The sequence below is a fragment of the Miniopterus schreibersii genome (genome assembly GCF_964146895.1).
Source record: "Miniopterus schreibersii genome assembly, chromosome: 14".
Classification (NCBI taxonomy): Eukaryota; Metazoa; Chordata; class Mammalia; order Chiroptera; family Miniopteridae; genus Miniopterus; species Miniopterus schreibersii.
In genome coordinates, this window is record NC_138114.1 from 36,841,093 (window position 1) to 36,858,442 (window position 17,350).

The 17,350-nt window shown below is 49.4% G+C and overlaps 1 protein-coding gene across 1 annotated transcript in view; it reads right to left on the minus strand.

Annotated features, from left to right (window-relative positions):
- TLL2 (tolloid like 2) overlaps positions 1 to 17,350 on the minus strand; it is a gene marked incomplete at its 5' end in the record, with an annotated part of 101,383 nt that extends 84,033 nt beyond the window's left edge. The window contains one exon of the mRNA XM_081158689.1: positions 17,167 to 17,350. Within this exon, the coding sequence (XP_081014815.1) occupies positions 17,167 to 17,350 (184 nt within the window). The remainder of the gene's footprint in view (positions 1 to 17,166) is intronic.

The following is a 17,350-nucleotide window of genomic DNA, read 5'->3' on the forward strand; positions in this document are numbered from 1 at the left end:
CATGAGGCTGCACTCTAAAAAACCAGCCATTCTACTTGGACTTCTCTATGGAATCATCACAACTGAAGATAATTAATATTCAAGTTTAACTTCTACCTTTGCAGTTTATGAAGGCAAGGACGCATCTACCTGGCCTATTACTGTCCTATCCCCAGCACAGGGCACACTGAAGAGGCACAGGAAAATTTTGATGAATAAATGCCTGAGGAAGCTCTGGAGGCCACAGAGGACTGTCTTCTGCCCTGGGTCTCTCTACCCTCGGGCGGAATCTGAGACCCAGCAGAGCTTCTTGGCCCTTCTTTAGGGGTTGGTTAGTTACACCCCCACAGAAAGGAGTGTATGTGATCCTGTAGGGATGGTCATTCTGTTCAACAGACTGAGATCATGTCAAGAAATGAGGACAGGCCCGGCCAGTGTGGCTCAGTGCTGGAGCATCGACCTATTAATCTGGAGGTCAGGGTTCAATTCCCTGTCAGGGCACATGCCCGGGTTTCAGGCTTGATCCCCAGTAGGGGCCGTGCAGGAGGCAGCTGATCAATAACGACTCTCTCATCACTAACGTTTCTATCTCTCTCCCCCTCTCCGTTCCTCTCACTGAAATCAATAAAGATATATTTTTAAAAAAATGCTTGTTGGGTGGCTGGATGTTCTTCAACTCCAGAGTTGAACAGTAACAATAGTAATAGCAAATGTTCTTTAAGCTCTTATTAGAGGAAATTTAATTTAGCTAAAGAAAATAAGAAAGCTATATTTTCTTTCCTGTGTGGGTAGTAAGCAGGTAATGTTTTACCTTTCTATGATTTTAACTGGTTAATACCACAGTGTTTGTGAGGTCATAGCAGTGGTCTCCAAACATTAGTGTTCAGACTCGAACTCCCCCTCCCCAAGTCCCCACCAGAAGAGGTGGGGAGCTTATGTTTTAAACAAGCATCTCAAGTGAATCTGAATCAGATTTCCTGAGCCACATTTTGAGAAATACTAATCTAGAAAACAGGAAGCACATAATCAGCACAGCCACTCACCCCAGGGCCCCAGGAAGAGGGCACCTCAATGGGAGGAGGGAGACTTTTTTGATCACATCAGAAAATACTGAGTATGGAAAATTTTTCTCTGAAACAGCGTTGCCTTTGGTGCTTAGTTAAATCATGGCCCCAGTCTGTGCTGCTTGGAGGTAGAGATGTTCAGGTGCTTTGTAAGGTCTTTTCCCTCCAGACACCCCTGGTCCTTTGCCCAGACCTGAGTTACATCTCCGACGTCAGTCTGCTGGTGTCACTTGTTAGGTGTCCATCTCCCCCACTCCACTGGGAAAAGACAGTGCAGATCCTCAAGGGCAGAATGAAGTCTTTTCATCCTTGTGCCTGCCTCCCTCCACCCTAATTCCCAGAAAGTAACATAGTAGCTCAAAAAAATATTTGTCAAGTGAATGGATGAACAAATGAATGAATGATTGAATGAATGGACAGATATTATTCGAAGCTTGAGTGCTAATAACAATAATAAAAGCAAACGTTTTTCCGGTGCATATCAAATCCAGGGATTGCATAAGACCTCACATACATTATCTTATGTAATTCTTACAGAACCCAAGCAGGTATTTTTATTCCCATAAATGGAGGGCCGTAGAGGTTAGTTACTTGCTCCACACAGTAGAGGAGAGGAGATCACCAGTAGACTGTCTTTGGTCATTGTGATCACGTAGTCAGACAGAACTACGAGAGATCTCTTGAAGTCAGATGTCATTAATATTGAGAAAAACTGTGGCCCTAGCCACAAAATGAAAATAATCCAGTCTTTCTTCACATTTAAATATCCATGGAGCTAGATGGGAAAGCATTTCAAACTTTTAAAAGCAGAAGAAATGCAAAACTGGATCAAGTGCTGTTGCAGCCCAGGGGCATGCGGGACAGAAGAAAAGAATCAGATGACGTGTAACTTGAATCTGAGGACCCCCCCCACCCCCCACCCCCTCCACCCCCCACCCTGCTCTGGCCATGAGACCACCCCAATGGGGCATCAACAGAGCAGCTCGGAACAGGATTCACACTATATACCAAAATAAATTCTAAATAAATAAAAAACATAAAAAGTTAAAAGTTAAATCAATAAATTGGTCAAACAATATTTAGAATTCATCGAGCTAAGTCTATATATTCAAAACACACAGCTATTGAATTCTTACCAAAAGGCAAAACATGGCCCAGGGCAGCCTCCAAAGAGAAAGCTCTTAAAGGATTCTAAGTAACTTTCTTCTCCCACCACCACCCCCTGGCTGTTGGAAGTGTAATCTCCAGATGAGCGGCATCAACATCGTCTTGGAGCTTAATACAAATACAGAACCACAGGGGCCACCCCAGACCTGCTGAATCAGAAGGTGCATGTGAACAAGATCCCGCGGAGAACGTGCACACACTCAAGTCTGAGAAGCGCTGACTCACAGCACCAGAGACGCTGCCTCTATCAGCCGTGGCCCTGGGGTCATGGGCGCCTCTGCACCTCTTTTATACTTGTCATGCCTGTAAGCAGCATAATTCTTCACAGGAATGTAGGCCTTCCATGGATAGGCCACAGGAAGCATCAAAAATGCACATCAATGAAAATGCTATCTGCTGCAGCTTTGGCCAACCCCACTGGACTCTGTTTCCTGGCACCAGAGATGAAGAGGCTGACACAGCTCAAGGATACCCTTCCCGCCTTCCCAATCCTTCCTGGCCACAGCCCTTGCTCCAGCGCAGGGCTCACTCCAAAACCAACAGAGACCTGAATTTATCCCATGGGAGTGACCTCCAGCAGGTACTCACCTTACCTCGTCCCACCTCCACCAATGGGCTATTTCCTGATCTTCATTTCAACACTTACAACTTGGGCTTGCAGGTGCTTTATTTTTCAATCAGCTTCCCACTTACAGACCTGATCACAAATGTTGCACGGAAGAGCTGCTTCCGGAACACGAAGGGCCCAAATTCAAGCAGTGTGGAACCACAGGCATAGTCTGTACTGGGGAAAAGGGAGCTTGGATGCTGTGTGTGACACTGGGCCAGTAACTTGTCCTTTTCGTGGCCTTTTCTTCACGCATTCGATGAAACAGCTGAACCAGCACAGTGTTTTTCAAGCATGGTCCACAAACCACTTGTGTTAGAAGCACCTAAGGAGAGGGTTGATATAAAGATCCCCAGGCTCCAACCCAGATTTATGATATCAGAATCTTTGGGGACAGGGCCCAGAAATAGGCATGTTAAGTTCATGTTAAATTCAAGCCCAGCCCTCTGCCCAGGTGACTCATACACACTGAAGTTTGGAGACCTTGGATTCCATGGTCTCTGGGTCTCTGCGGGTTCTGCAGCTCTAAGGTTTGATTTCTCCACAGTTTCTATTAGTGAAGTGTAGAGTATCCATCCAGGGCCTGCTGTTGGTCCACCCCGATAACAAGCCACTCAGGAAGGACCTTGCTAATGTTCCAGGAGATAGTCACCTAGAGATAGGCCGAGATTATTGGAGGAACTAAATATGGAGCACTCGAACCACTGGCATTCCTCTCGGGGAACAGGCTGAGGAGGGGCCGAGGGGCAGAGGCCAGGAGAGTTCCAGGGAAATCCTCCCCAGAGACACATTTAGTTCACTTCAAGTTTCCAGCAGAGGGATTTAACAGGTTTAAAGCAGTTTTCTGTGAATCTTTGTCAAGGGAGTGTATGTACAAACAAACAGGGAGGGTTTTTTTTTAGTAAAAAGTTAATCGGCTTAAAGTGTGCAACTAAATAAGCAAAGCTTACGTTAAAGTGACCCACAGAGAAAGGACCCCATGGAAATAAAGTTCTAGGAAATACAATATGGCCTCTATGTTCTTTTGTAGTTTCACGCTATAAATATTCATGGGGTGGCGTTAATGGGGTCCACAGCTCTATGCAACCACAATAGTTTTTTTGTTTAATTCTCAGGACCATGAACTTTGAAACCATGAACCTAAATTTCAGAACTCTGCATTCAGGCGAGTTTGCAGAGCAGGAGGCGGGACAGGTTCAGGCTGGCAGAGGATAGAGGAGAGGAAACGGGGCGAGATGTGAATCATGCCTCCTGGAACTTTTGGTTGAGATTAAAGAGTGGGATCTGTTTAGTATGGGAGGCCTCCTGTCTCCAAGGTCTCCAGCTGCTCCATCCTGGGGACATGGCCTTCATAGGGATAGATAGCTTAGTTTCTCAAGCACAGGGCAGATTGGAGTAGGGAGCTGGAAATATTTTAACAGAATTAAAAGCCATCTAAGCAATGTCCTTATTTTTCATATGAAGAAACTGAGGTCCAAGAAGGCTAAATGACTTGTTCAAGCACCAAGAAGCCTTATCTACTGACTCTAAACCAGTGCTCTTCCCCTACAGCAGGGATGGTGGATATGAACCATGTGCCCTCACTTACCCGTCGCCAAGGCAGGTATCCCTAATGGATCATGCCCCCCCCCACCACACACACACTGAACCTGAACACAGTCTTCAAATCCATCTCAACACAGCGCTACAGAGCACCAGCACAAATTGATAGCAACGGCAAATGAGTCGGGACCTGTTTGCTATCTATGCCCTACACCATGCTGGCAATGTCTATAACCCATTGCCCATTTGTTCCAGCTAAGGATTTTCTACTGAAAACCACTTAAAGCCTGAAGTCGGGTCCAAGAGTGCACACCAGAAACATAACAGGACCTGAGAAGCTCATAGGTCAATCAGGACCTAGGAGAGCGCCTCACACAGATGGGTATGCCATCGCAGCTCCGCTCTGAAAGCTGATTCCACCTCAAGAGAACCTCCAGCCCTGCCTTCCACCTTGGCTGGCATCATCCTGTCTTACAGATGAGTCAAGAGGGTCTGGCTGGTGCCTGGGCTGGTGGCCATCTTACTCAAGGAAGGCAAATGTGCCTCCCACCTTGATTCTCCATCTATATCACAATAAGGTTGCATTAATATATTTCAGAGCATGTCACTGCTCAGCTTTCCAAGCAGGACTCCCTTAGCTTAAGAAATACCTACTCAGATAATTTCCCAGAAAAAAAAGGTTACCCACCAGATCGTCATGAGCAGCATGCCTATTTAAGTCTTACAGCTCCAAATAGGCTTCATCTCACGTGCCAACCCCACTCAACTGGTGATGCTTCTGTGCGCACTTCTTGATCCCATAGGCAAGAGAGCCATAATCATTTAGCCATGTCTGCCATTGGCACAGAAGAGGAGTGGCATCAAAGGTGCCACACACTTGCTATTTACTAATGTATGTTGTAAAGACACTAAAAATGTTTTCATCCCTGTAAATGAGTATGTTGGCAAGGCCTATGCTAAGATTAAAGTTACTCTTTTTATACTTATTCTCCACCCTCCTGCTCTGTGCCCAGGAAGGCTGAGCCTGTGGCCACACCCTCCACTTCCCTCCTGCTTCTGGTTGCGGTCAACCTGGGGGAGACTCTGGCAGACCAGACAGAGGAGAGAGGCTGGCATTTCTCCCCTGCTTTGGTGCTGTGTCTGGGGCAGTAGCCGCATCCCTCTGCCACTGCCCCCCTGCACAGTTCCAGCTCCTGTGACACTCCGCTGTGCCTTCAGCCACAGGAACAGCTTGCTAGTCTCTTGTTTGTTCCCGTAACCCTGCCTCTGTAAAGAGTCCCGGCCTTAGGTTTCTTCATCTGAAACATCTGGGGTAAAGTCTGTTTCCTGCTGGGATCCTGGCTCAAATAGCTGTTCTGAGAAAATCCTTCCATTATTTTCATAGCTAAATAGAATGATGGGATCTTGACGGGTAAAGTGAGTGGCTACTTTGGCCTAAGATGACACTTCACTGCTTAATTCCAGCAGAATGTGACTCATTGCTCTCTCACACCTGCTGCATTCCCGAAGCCTGAGCTCACATGGCCTCCACTCAGTAATGGAGAGAAGGGTGCAGTTTAGGTCCAGAAGCTTCTTGTGCTCTAATTTTGCATCTCCTATGCCTGATTGCAGGCCCAGGCACATCTCATAAGCCCTAATATGTCCACTGTGGAATGACCTCTCATAGAGCCGTTGGTTACCAGTGACTCATTCTGAAGATGAAGGCCCACTGGAGACCCTAAGCAGTGCAGAGAGTGGAAAGACATACCAGGTGGAGAGCAAAGGAGACCTGGGATCTACCTCCAGCCAGGCCAGCTGCTACCCACATGACCTTGGATAAGTAACTGCCCCTCCCAGGCCCTCAGGGTTCTCATAGGAAACATAAAAAACTTAAATAATCCCAAGGGGTTCTTTCAGCTCTAACGTTCTACAGACTCCCAGACAGCTATCTATGACCACGTGACTAAGTTCTGGCCAATGAGATGAAAGCTGAAGTAACAATGGCATTTCCTGGGAAACTTCTTCTCGCCTATTCTTTGCCCCCTTTTCTTTTCCATACCTTCCATGTCTAGACTGCGTCTGTGATGGCTTAAGCTCCGGTTGCCATCCTGGACCATGAGGGCCTAAACTGCACCCTTCTCTCCATTCCTGAGGGGTGCCATGCGAGCTCAGGCTGCGGGGATGCAGCAGGCCTCAGCCTAGGGTCCTGGAAGGAGACTGGATCTTCTGGAGCTGAACGGCCACATGGGGCCTCCGCTGCCCACTCCAGACTGACGTGAGGAAGAAACGTCTAGCCTGTTTAAGCCAATGTTCCAGCTATTGCCTATCGGTTCTAAATCTACTCTTCTTAGCCACCCTTTGTGATGCTGAGGCTGGACCCTAGAAACATCTCTCCTTTGCCAGTCGGCACACTAGGCTCTGTCAACAGAGGGCACTAGAGAGGGGACACGGCAAGAGGAAGGGCCTTCTCGCATTGGTCCTGCTGGTCTCATCTTTCTCACTCCTACGGAGAGGCTGCCAGCAGTGTTCAGGAGACCCAGTGGCACCCCCCTTCAAAGTTTGGCCAATACTCCAGTGGGCAATTCCCAGCTCGTCAGCCTTTTTCTGCAGCATCTCGGTGAACTTCAGCCTCCACTGGCCACAGCCACACCTTCTCCTGTGAAATTAAAATTTCAGCCCAGTTGGGGGGGGGGGGGAATGACCTCTTCCATGTTTATGCCTTCCCTAGTAGTTGCTCCCTCCATCTGCTATTTCTGTTGTCTTTAGAGTTCTCCTGCCACCTTTAGTAATCAATCCCCTTTTGCTAGTTAATAACCCTTTATATTAAAATTTCAAATTACTGGTGTGGTTTCAGTCTCCCAACTGGACTCTAATGGACACAGCCAATTAACTTGGGTCCGTTACTAGCAATTTAACCTCAGCTTAACTGATACGGCCCTGCAATCATCTACATGGAAAAAGTGAATAGGTTGGTACTGAAGAAGCTTTCTGCTTTGTCAAAATCTCTCCAAAATTCATTGGTGACAAAATGGCAAACATGACAGGCAAAAAGTTAAAGTCCTTAATATTTAAGAGTTCCTACAAAAATGTTTAAAAATGAACACCTAATTAGAAAACAAAAGGTGAGGAAGCACACAAACAGGACATGGACACATCAAAAGAAATACAAATGGTCAAAACATATTTTTAAAAGTTCAAACTCATTTGAAAAAGAAATACAATTACAATGTAAATGCGAATTAAAGAAATAGCAAAACGTTTTTCTCTTATTAAACCAGTCAAGACTTTAAAAACTAGAATGCAAAATGTTAATCTTAATGAGAGCGCAAAGGAACAACAAAAATTTGAAGGGCACTTTAAAAAGGAGAATCAGAAACCCTGAAAGCATCTATACTTTTGACCCAGCAATTCTATGTGTAGGAAATTTTTCTAAAGAAATAATTTTAAATGTACATCAAAATCTAGCAACAAGGATAACTCCAAAATCAGTTTGTAAAAGTAAAAGAAAATGATTGGGAAAACAATCAGTCCAACAATAGGGGACTGATTAAATAAATTATGATGCCTCTATAGAATGGTGTACAAAGGAACTAAAACTGATGTTATACATTTATTATACAAGCACCTTTATTGTCCTAGAAAGAGGTTCATAGTACTAAGTGAAAGAAACACAAACAGGTTCAAAGTGGTACATACAGCATTTTAAAAACATAAACATGCATAAACAATTTGGGAAGAAGACACAACAAAATGTTAACAATTACTTCTAAGCAATGGAATTACTGGAAATTTTTACTCTTGCTCTCTGTATTTTCTACCTGTCCTCCAGCAGGCATGTCTTAGCTGTGTAATTTTTAAATATTGTTTTAAGTTAAAAAAATAACCTCCCTTTTCTGCCCATCTCAAGGGCACCCCAGTGCTTGCTGAGCATGTCTTGATGAACTCATTCATGTTTCAAGGATGACTCTGCGACACAGCTCAGCTTGGTACCTCCACCACACAGAGGGATGTCTCTCCCATCTTCCCTTCCCTTCCCTTCCCAAGGCCATACTCCAAGTCTGGTCCTCATGCTCCCAGGCCTAGGACGCCTGGTGGTCCTCCTACTTCCTGCCTCTACAAATCCTAAGCATCGTAGGTCTTCATTATGATAGTCCTCTGCTCAAAAACCATCACTAGTTCCCCCATTTCTTCAGGGATGTTTCAAATATGCACTGTTCCAAGCCTCTTTACTACTCTGCAGAGTAAACCAAAGTAGCCCTCCAGCTCCAGACACATCACAAGTAGTCCTGCTGCCTCACTTTGACTCACACTGTTTCTTCAACCTGAAATGCCTTCCCCCGCATCCCACCTTCTCCATATCCCTTCCATCATCCTTCTAGGACAAGCCCATGGTTTACCGGCCCCCTCACCAGAAAGCCTCCTTGATTGTCTTACTGTGATTGCTACCTTTTCTGAGTCCCTATGTGATCTCATTTGCTCAGTTTTTCACTAGACAAATATTAGTTGAGCATCCACCACGTACCAGGCACTATGCTGGTGACTGGAAAACCAAATTAGTTTAGTTTCTCCCCCTTGGAGTTTGCTGTCTGATGTGGTGACAGACATTGAGTAAGTAATCACACCAGTGCCTGGACCCAGTTATGGGCTGTAAAAGATGCCATGCAGGGAGACAAAGATGATGAGAAGGGGCCTGGTTGCAATGAGGGCCTGCACTGGCCTCAGGGGGAAAGGGGGTGAAAGCTGAGTCCTGGGGCATGAGCTGGAGTTGACCAGGCGGACAGTCCGGAGGCTGTTCCAGGCAGGAGGAAGGGCCTGTGGGAGGTGGCGCATGGCAGGTAAGGGGGGAGGCTGGATGAATAGGAGGGACCGGGTCTGCTGACTGCTCCCATCCCAAGCGCAACGGGGAGTCATGAATGGGTCCTAAGCAGGTTGGATTTTGCAAACATGATCAGATGTAAGTCTCGAAAAGATCACTCTGCCTGCAGCATGGAAACCAGGCTGCAGGAGGGAAGAGGGGTCAGACACTGTTGCAGGAGAGCACATAAGGGCTGGTGGGGGCTTGGGCCAAACAGGGGCAGTGAAGATAGAGAGAAGTAGATTTTGGAAGCAGAATTGGCACTTGAGTCCACCTGAGTTGGACTGCATGAGATGGGGAGGAAGAGACACTTGTCCAGGACGATGCTTGGGTTTCTGTTTTAAGCACCTAGGTGGACTCGGGTACCATCTGCTACCTGTCACCATGGAACCCAGGCCTCAGTGAGCCACTGCAGACTCTGAGCCCAGAAGAAGGGCAGGGGAAACTAGTGCCAGTTCAGCAGGAAGGAGAACTGACCCAGGGACATGAAAAAGAGTTAAGGAGGGAGGCAGTTCGCTCCTGTGGGAAACTAGCTCACTCAAGACTCGCATCAATTCAAGGCCAGTAACCCAGGTGGGAGGAAGGGGAGGAAGCTCGGTGCAAATTGCAGGATGAGCTGGGAGATAAGTGGCCCAGCTGGTGGAGCAGGCAAAGACTCGGTGGGCGAACATCAACACTTGATCAAGTGCTCGTGCAGACGAGCCTGAGAATATTTATTGGTGATTGACAGAAGTAGTTAGAGGGTGGTGTGATCACAGATAGGTCTGTAACCAATTGGCAGGAAAGCTTGGTTCCTGTTGCTATGTTTGCATCCAGGCAGAACTGTGTTATGCGCAGCTAAGAGGATACCCTGAGAAACCTGCTTATATGCACTTGGTTTATCTGTCAACCTCTCCCACTTCATGGATGAGAGCGAATGAGCAGTGGAGCAATAAATTATCACTTGCCACAAGCTATGGATCCCAAGAGAACTCTCTGCAGCCCTGAGAGGGGGAGATAAGCACACACAGGCCCCGGAGAGATTGTCACATAGAGAAATTCTTAAATGGGGAACAAAAATAGGGGTAATAATAATACTAGCAAGGAGAAGTAAGAATTAAAGGTTGCTTGCTAAACACTTCATGTTTACTGCCCCAATTCAACCTCAAACAAACCTATGTGATGGGTTTAATATCATTCCCATATTCCAGATGAGTAAACGGAGGCAAAGAGGTTAAGAAACTTAGTCAAAACCACGCAGGTAGTGAGGGCAGACAGGCTTCACACGCCGCAGGCTGCCTGATGCCAAAAACAGCCCCTGAAGCAGGGTGTTCCACTGCTTCTGCTCCATCCCCCAGGCTGCTGCCCACCCAGACCCCCTCAGGAAACGTGGGCCAGCTAATTCTCTTCCTCCGGGAGACGGCTGGGCCCAGCACCCTCAACTGACCTGACATCCACGCACTGCCCCAGGCCTCCTGGAAAAGGGACGGGGGAACAGAAGGGGACAGGTGCAATTCAACACCCTGATCATTCATTTATTCCTCCCTGTGCAGTGGGGCTAAGAGCACTCCGAGGGCGAGAACTGCCTCATTGTGGCTGGAGTCCTAGGAAAGGGCAAAGGTAAAGGTAGGGAGAAGGCTGGGTGACACGCTGTCTGGAAGAGGTGCCCAGGCATGGCCTTCAGACAGGGCAGCGTGCAGATGCACGGACTGTCCGGAGGGAGCCGGGAGAAGGGCAGCGATCCCAGGGCGGAGAGGCCATGTGCTTAGAGGGGAGAACAGAGGTTTGAGGAGTTAGTTCCTCCACTTAAAGTTCAAGGGCCTGTGTGGGTCCCAGCCCAGACTCTCCCCTGTGCAAGCACACAGGCCGGGTCCTGCAGTGCCCACAAAATCACTGGAGCCCAGACCATCTCCTGGCTGAGAGGCCAATGGAGGGAATAGAAGGAAAAGAGCTTTGTAAGCTATCAGGTGTCACCCAAAGCTCTAAGGCAAAGCTGGAACCCCTGTGAGGAGTCATATCATTGTTCTTCCTCTTAAAAAATATGTTGAGGGTTGAGAAGGAAAAGTCTGGGGACCAATGAGGTTATAGCCTCTATTCAGATTCCTTGGCTAGGTCTCCATGGCAAAAGCATGGGTGCCCCCATCAAATGTAAAGTGGGCCCCAGTCCTGATCACACTTTAGCTGTTTGGAACCTGGTGGCCATAGGAAAGGGGAGCAGCTGGGAGGAGCCATTGGCTGAATGGAGGCTCGGGCCCAACACCATTCACACATCTCCAAACACAGTAAGTCCTCACTTAACATCATTGGTAGGTTCTTGCAGCTGCGGCAAAACTACATATAATGAAACCAATTTTACCACAGGCTGATTAATATAAATAAGTTCCTACAGCATCTCATCAACATTATATAACAAAATGTCACTGAAGGAAATGACATTATTCGAAGACCTGCTATAGTCGGGGGCTGGCTTCTCAGGTGGGGCCCAGACGCCTGGTTGGCTTGCAGGGCATGGAACCTGCCACCCCAGCCTAACCTCAGAAAGCCAATGAGATTCATGGCAGGTGCAGAGACCTTGGATTTTAGACCAAGGTCTCTGGATATAGAGGTGCTATCTACATTGGCATCATTAGGAAACAAAACTCTGAAAACATTCTAGGGTTTCAGTTGTCCAGATACTTGGTTTCCTGACACTTAGAAAACTTGTTGGGTTAGTATGAGATGATAATAAAAAAAATGACATTGTTTACTGATTTTTTACCACGTTCCAGGCACAATTCTAAGTGTTTTGTCTATATTCACTCATTTAATCTTCATAATAACCCTCTGTGGTAGATATTGGTAGCCACATTTTATAGATGAGGAACCTGAGATCCAGAAAGCATAAGCAGGTCCCACAGCCATTAAATGGCAGAGCCAGGATGCGAACCTGGGCGATTTGCCTCCAGAGTTCGCCCATTTAGCCCCTGGGCTCTCTCACAGGGATGGAAAGTGGTGCTGTGTACAGGATTCAATTTAATCCGCAAACATTTTGCAAATGACAGGTTCTTTGGGGGCCACAAAATTACAGCAATATTTCACATTCATTGATTGTTTAGCACAGTATCAACTGCCTTTCATAGAACAAGCCTGTGAAATAGGAGTTTCTATTAACTGCATTATATAGACCAGGAAACTGAGGCTTTAGGATGAAGGACTGCTCAGGGTCTAAGCCAAGATGAAAAGCCTAAGTCAGCCGGACTCCAAAGCTTGGGTCCAAAACAAATGGGCTGGGAGGAGCCAGGCACTCAGGCAACCATGGCCCAGGACAGCGAGTTCCATGAAAGTGGCTGGAAGCAGTGATCAGTGGAACTGACCACAGGAGGTGCTGAATGAGACAACCTGCTTACCTGTCTACACTCAGCTGCCATCAGGAGCATCTTCCTGCTGAAGACGCCACACCCTGAGCTGGAAGCTCCCAGGGACAGGGCTGAGGTCTGGTTGGCACTTAGATCCCCAGCACCCAGTGCACGACCCTGCACATCCAAGGAGCTGGCACATCCAGGGCTGCTGTGGGTGGCTCTGTGGTCCAGTTACTGCCCCATCCCTCCTCTCCTCTCACTGTGCTGGACAGAGGATTGAAGGACACACTCCCAACACACAGGAGAGGGTGTGAAACACTGACCACTGAATAACCAGGCAGGAGAAAGAAGAAAAGACGGGCTCCACTGATGTCAGAGTGGGAATCTACCTTGGATGACACCATTGAGGACTTTTCTGTGTGCAGAACTTGAGCTCTGTCTATAGAAGTGGCGTCGGAAGTCAAAGGAGCATCGATGCCAGGCAGGTCTTGGCAAGAAGCTCAGGTTCTCCATGTACAAACGGAACCTTCACTATTGCTCGTCTACCCCCAGGACTGGGTCAGAGGAAAATAGGGTGTTGTTCTGGCTATCACTCAGCCCCTAACCCAAAAGGGGCCAATACGTCTCCCTTCCTGGCCTCCCCTCTCCCAGATACTACCCACCCCAATGTGAGTCTTGGCCAGAGTTGGTATCCCTAGGTTCTGTGCATTTCCTCCCCCAACACTGCCCTGGTCCATCCTCATCTTCACTTACATTTTTTAAATCTTCACTGAGCTATAACTCACATACTATAAAATTCACCCTTCACTTACTTTTGCGATAATTATTGTTTACCAATAATTATCACGTCTGAATTCAAGAATCCCTAAGTAACTACACTACATGAAATCAGTTGTTTATTTATTACAAAAATTCAGATTCCTCTATAGTATTTCAACAAGAGTTCAAGAAGTACGTGTGGCCCTGGCTGGTGTGGCTCAGTTGGCTGGGCATCATCCAGTGCACCGAAAGGTTGGGGGTTCAATTCCCCATCAGGGCACACACCCGGGCTGCAGACTCAATCCCAGGTAGGAGGCCTGCAGGAGGCAGCCGATTGATGTTTCTCTCTCACATTGCTGTTTCTTTCTCTCTCACCCCCTCTCCCTTCCTCTCTCTCTAAAAACCAATAAAATAATATTTTTTAAAGAAGGAAGTACTTGTGAGCACCTGCTCTGTGTTCTCATAACGTACAAATCAATCACAGAATACTTGCCTTGTGCTAGAAACTGTGCTAAGCACCTGGCCAACATTATTTCACTTAATCCTTATAGCAGCCCCAAAGAGTGAATATTAGTAGTCCTTTTTAAGTGAAGAAACTGAGGCTCAGAGAGGTTAAGTAACTTCCTCAAGGTCACAACACCTTGCATAGGTGGTAGATTTTTGAATCCAGGTAGGTCAGGCATCAAGTCCTGTGCTCTTGACCACCTCACGCCCTGCCCCAGTGCACTTCAGGGGTGAAATACTGGAGACAGAGGTAGACCAGATGGTGCTCCTGCCTGGAGAAGCAGGAAAGATAAACACTTTATCTTAATACATCCCTGAAATATTCTGACTCCATCAAATCAGCACCAGCCCATCAGCAAGAACACCATGACAAGTAGGAATGAAAATAAACCTGTAAAAATGCCAGTCACCCTCACCTGGGTGTGGCCCATGCAGGTGTCAGAGAAGGGGTGCCAGGGAGATGGGAGCAAGCAGTACCAGGGAGACAGGCTCTGGGGACACCATGGAGGCCTCATATCTGTGCTTAAGAATCCAGGAAATCTGCCCCTGCCATGAAGGATGGAACTCTCGAATTCAGCAAATATTTCCCAGTGCCTACAATGTGCCAGGCACGGTTCTAGGCACTAGGCTTAGAGCAACGGCAAAAGCAGACAAGAACCCCTGACCTCACAGAGTTTGACATCCCAGCCTTGCATCAGTGATATGAGGGCTGCTAGCAAGAGCTTCCCTGGAGAACACCATCCTAGAGGGCTCTGGGTGACCCCCAAAATAAGGAGGGTTTGCAGAGGCCTGGTGAGGACAAGACCCCATCGATGAAAACAGCTGCCTCGATTGCACTCGCCTCACTGGACTTCCTCCTTTCCTGTCTCAGTCTCCCTGCTCCCTCACCCTGCTTCCTGGTATCCACTCCCAAACAACCTACACACGAGTCCTGGTCTGAGGCTCTGCTCTCTGGAGAATCCAGCTACAACTAGCCTCACATCTGCCCTACGAGGCAAGTGGTTTTGTGCCCATTTTGCAGATGAGACTGAGACATGCAGAGTCAAAGTGACTCGCTCAAGGCCACACAGACAGTAAGAGGGAGAAGGACCCGGGCCTTCTGGCTCTGAATCCAGCTAAAGAATTATGAACGAGGAGGGCAAGCAGGCAGAAGCCCTCAGAAGCTTTGCAAAGGCTGCTCTCAGAGGCATGGTAGTTGGGAAGATGCCTTGTAATTTAACGTCAAATGAACCCTTGGCCAGCTTACAGTATCAGATGAGAGATAACAGCAGAGCTATGAACCAGTCAGAGACAGTGCCCAGGGAGTTAAGATTTGACTGGACAGAATGAGAGGCTACCCCTAAAGGTTTCGTTTAAATACGTGGCCGGGAAATGCAGTGTTCCTCTGAGCTGAGAGGCATGTTCTTTCATTGAGACCTCAGTACACCGGTGAACTGCTTGTTGTCCTTCCAGAAGGCTGTTCCCTAGATCAGGGAATTTCCAGAACCACAGGCAGATTGAGATGTGACCTTTTCCCAGGGTCTCCCTTGCCATCGCCCTCTTCTGGCCACTCTTAGCATCAGCAAAGCCCAGGGAGAGGCCAAGGGGTTGGAAGGATCATGGATGGCTATGCAGGATGCACGGAGCTGCCTGAACCACACTCCCAAGATCCTCTACTTTTCAGTCCTGCCCACCCATCCCATCCTGTCTGCAAAGAGTCACAAAGCACACATGCCCTGATTATCCAGCATTTTCTCCAAAATTACCCAAGAAAAATGAGGCTCCAACAGGCAAACCTACTTCAGGGTTATTCCTCAAGGCTGAGACCAGGAGATGGGAGCTCTCACAGACAGACCTGTGCCTCTTTCACCTGGATTGCAGCACCCAGCCTATCAGTGGTGTTCAATACATTCTGCAACAAAATTATCACTTCCCCAGTCCAGGCCCCAGCTGCCCACACTGCCTCCCACAGCCCCCAGCTCACATTCAGTTCAGTCAAGGATCTGACAGATGCAAGTGATGGTTAATCCACCCTCTTTAGCCCCCATCCCATTACTGCAGCCTCAGCGTCCCTCTTCTCAAGTCAAGACCACCGTTCCTACAGTGCTCCGTCAACAATACCCGTTGATATTCTCTCAAGTTACCCAGGAACCAACCCTTCTGCCATCATCCCCCCTCAGAAGCCCGCAGGGTACAGCAATAGGTGGGTATTATGGAGGAATCTTCCCACACCCTAAGACCAAGCCCCTCAAGCCTGGTTTGATCTTCAGCTTTCAAAACATTCTCAGGTCTCACAACCCCCTAGGTCCTCCGGCCCCCTAGTAACCTGATCTTTCCCAGATTTCACTCAATTCTGACCTGCCCGATGCCCAGCTCAGAACACAACCACTTAAGTAGCAATACAAATAATTACAGGGCCATCATCATCATTCCACTTGCAGAGAATTTCCCTATAAATCCTCTGAGTCCTCCTCAGTTTAGAGGTGAGGGATGAGTCTGCTAGAAGTCCAGGGCATGAGGAATCGGCCACTGGCCCCGGGCTCGCCCACAGACCTGGCCCCCACCTGGGAGACGCACCCGCCCCTCTGCGGGTGGAGGCCGCCTTTCCCCTCCGTGGCTCCTTTCTGCAGGCTGCCAAGTGAAAAGGCCAGGCCGTGCCCGGAGGAAACACCCCTCTGCAGGGCCCCTGGGACCATCCTGCCCCGGCAGCGCGAACTGCCCTCTGTGCTGGCTGGGGGCTGCCCTCCGCCCACAGGTGCCCTTTGGAACATGTGCTCGCCCTCCTGGGGCTGACGCCTCGACTCCGGCTTGGAGCCGCTTCCCTGGACGCACGAGCCGGTGGGTGGTTCGCGGGAAGCCGGAGCTGCGGCGCCCGCGCCGGGAAGGTCCGCGCGCCCCGGGGCACCTGCCGGCTCCCCCCTCCGCCCGCCCGGGGACCCCAGGCGGGGACCACGCTGGGGGCCACAGGGAAGTGTGCGGCGACCTGAGTCGCGCACATGCCCCTCCGCTCCCCCGTTCCTTTCGCCCGCGGTGAAGCTTTTCGGTTTCTAAAAACCCTCTTCCCAAGAGTAACCACGAGAGGCTGGGAAACTTTGCGGAAACTTGGAAACGCCGTGCGATCGGAGCCGGCGGCGGCTGCTGAGCCCGGGACGCCGACCCCGCTGCCAGCGGCCGGCCCGCGCACCCGCCCGGGGCGCTTCGGGAACGCTCCCGCGGCCGCCACCGCGAGCGCGCCGCGAACCCAGAGCCCGGACGTCCCGGCCCCACCGGCGCTCCGGCCGCTCCCCCGGCGCATTGTTCCCGGGGGGCCGGGGGCCTCGGGGGCGGCCCGCCCCACGGACCGCAGCGCCGCGGGCCCACCACCCATTTGCATTTCAAAGGCAAACTTCGGCCGGACCGCCCGGCGGCACCTACCGGCCTTGCACGGGTCGTGGTAGCGCCCCAGCTGCGGCTCCGCGCCCTCCGCGCCCTCCGCGCCCTCCGCCGCCCAGGGGTCCGCGGCGGCGACCCGGCGCTCCCCGAGGCCCCCGGCGCCGCGGGGCGGCAGCAGCAGCAGCAGCAGCGGCCCGAGCGCCCCGAGAGCAGTCGCCCGGGGCAT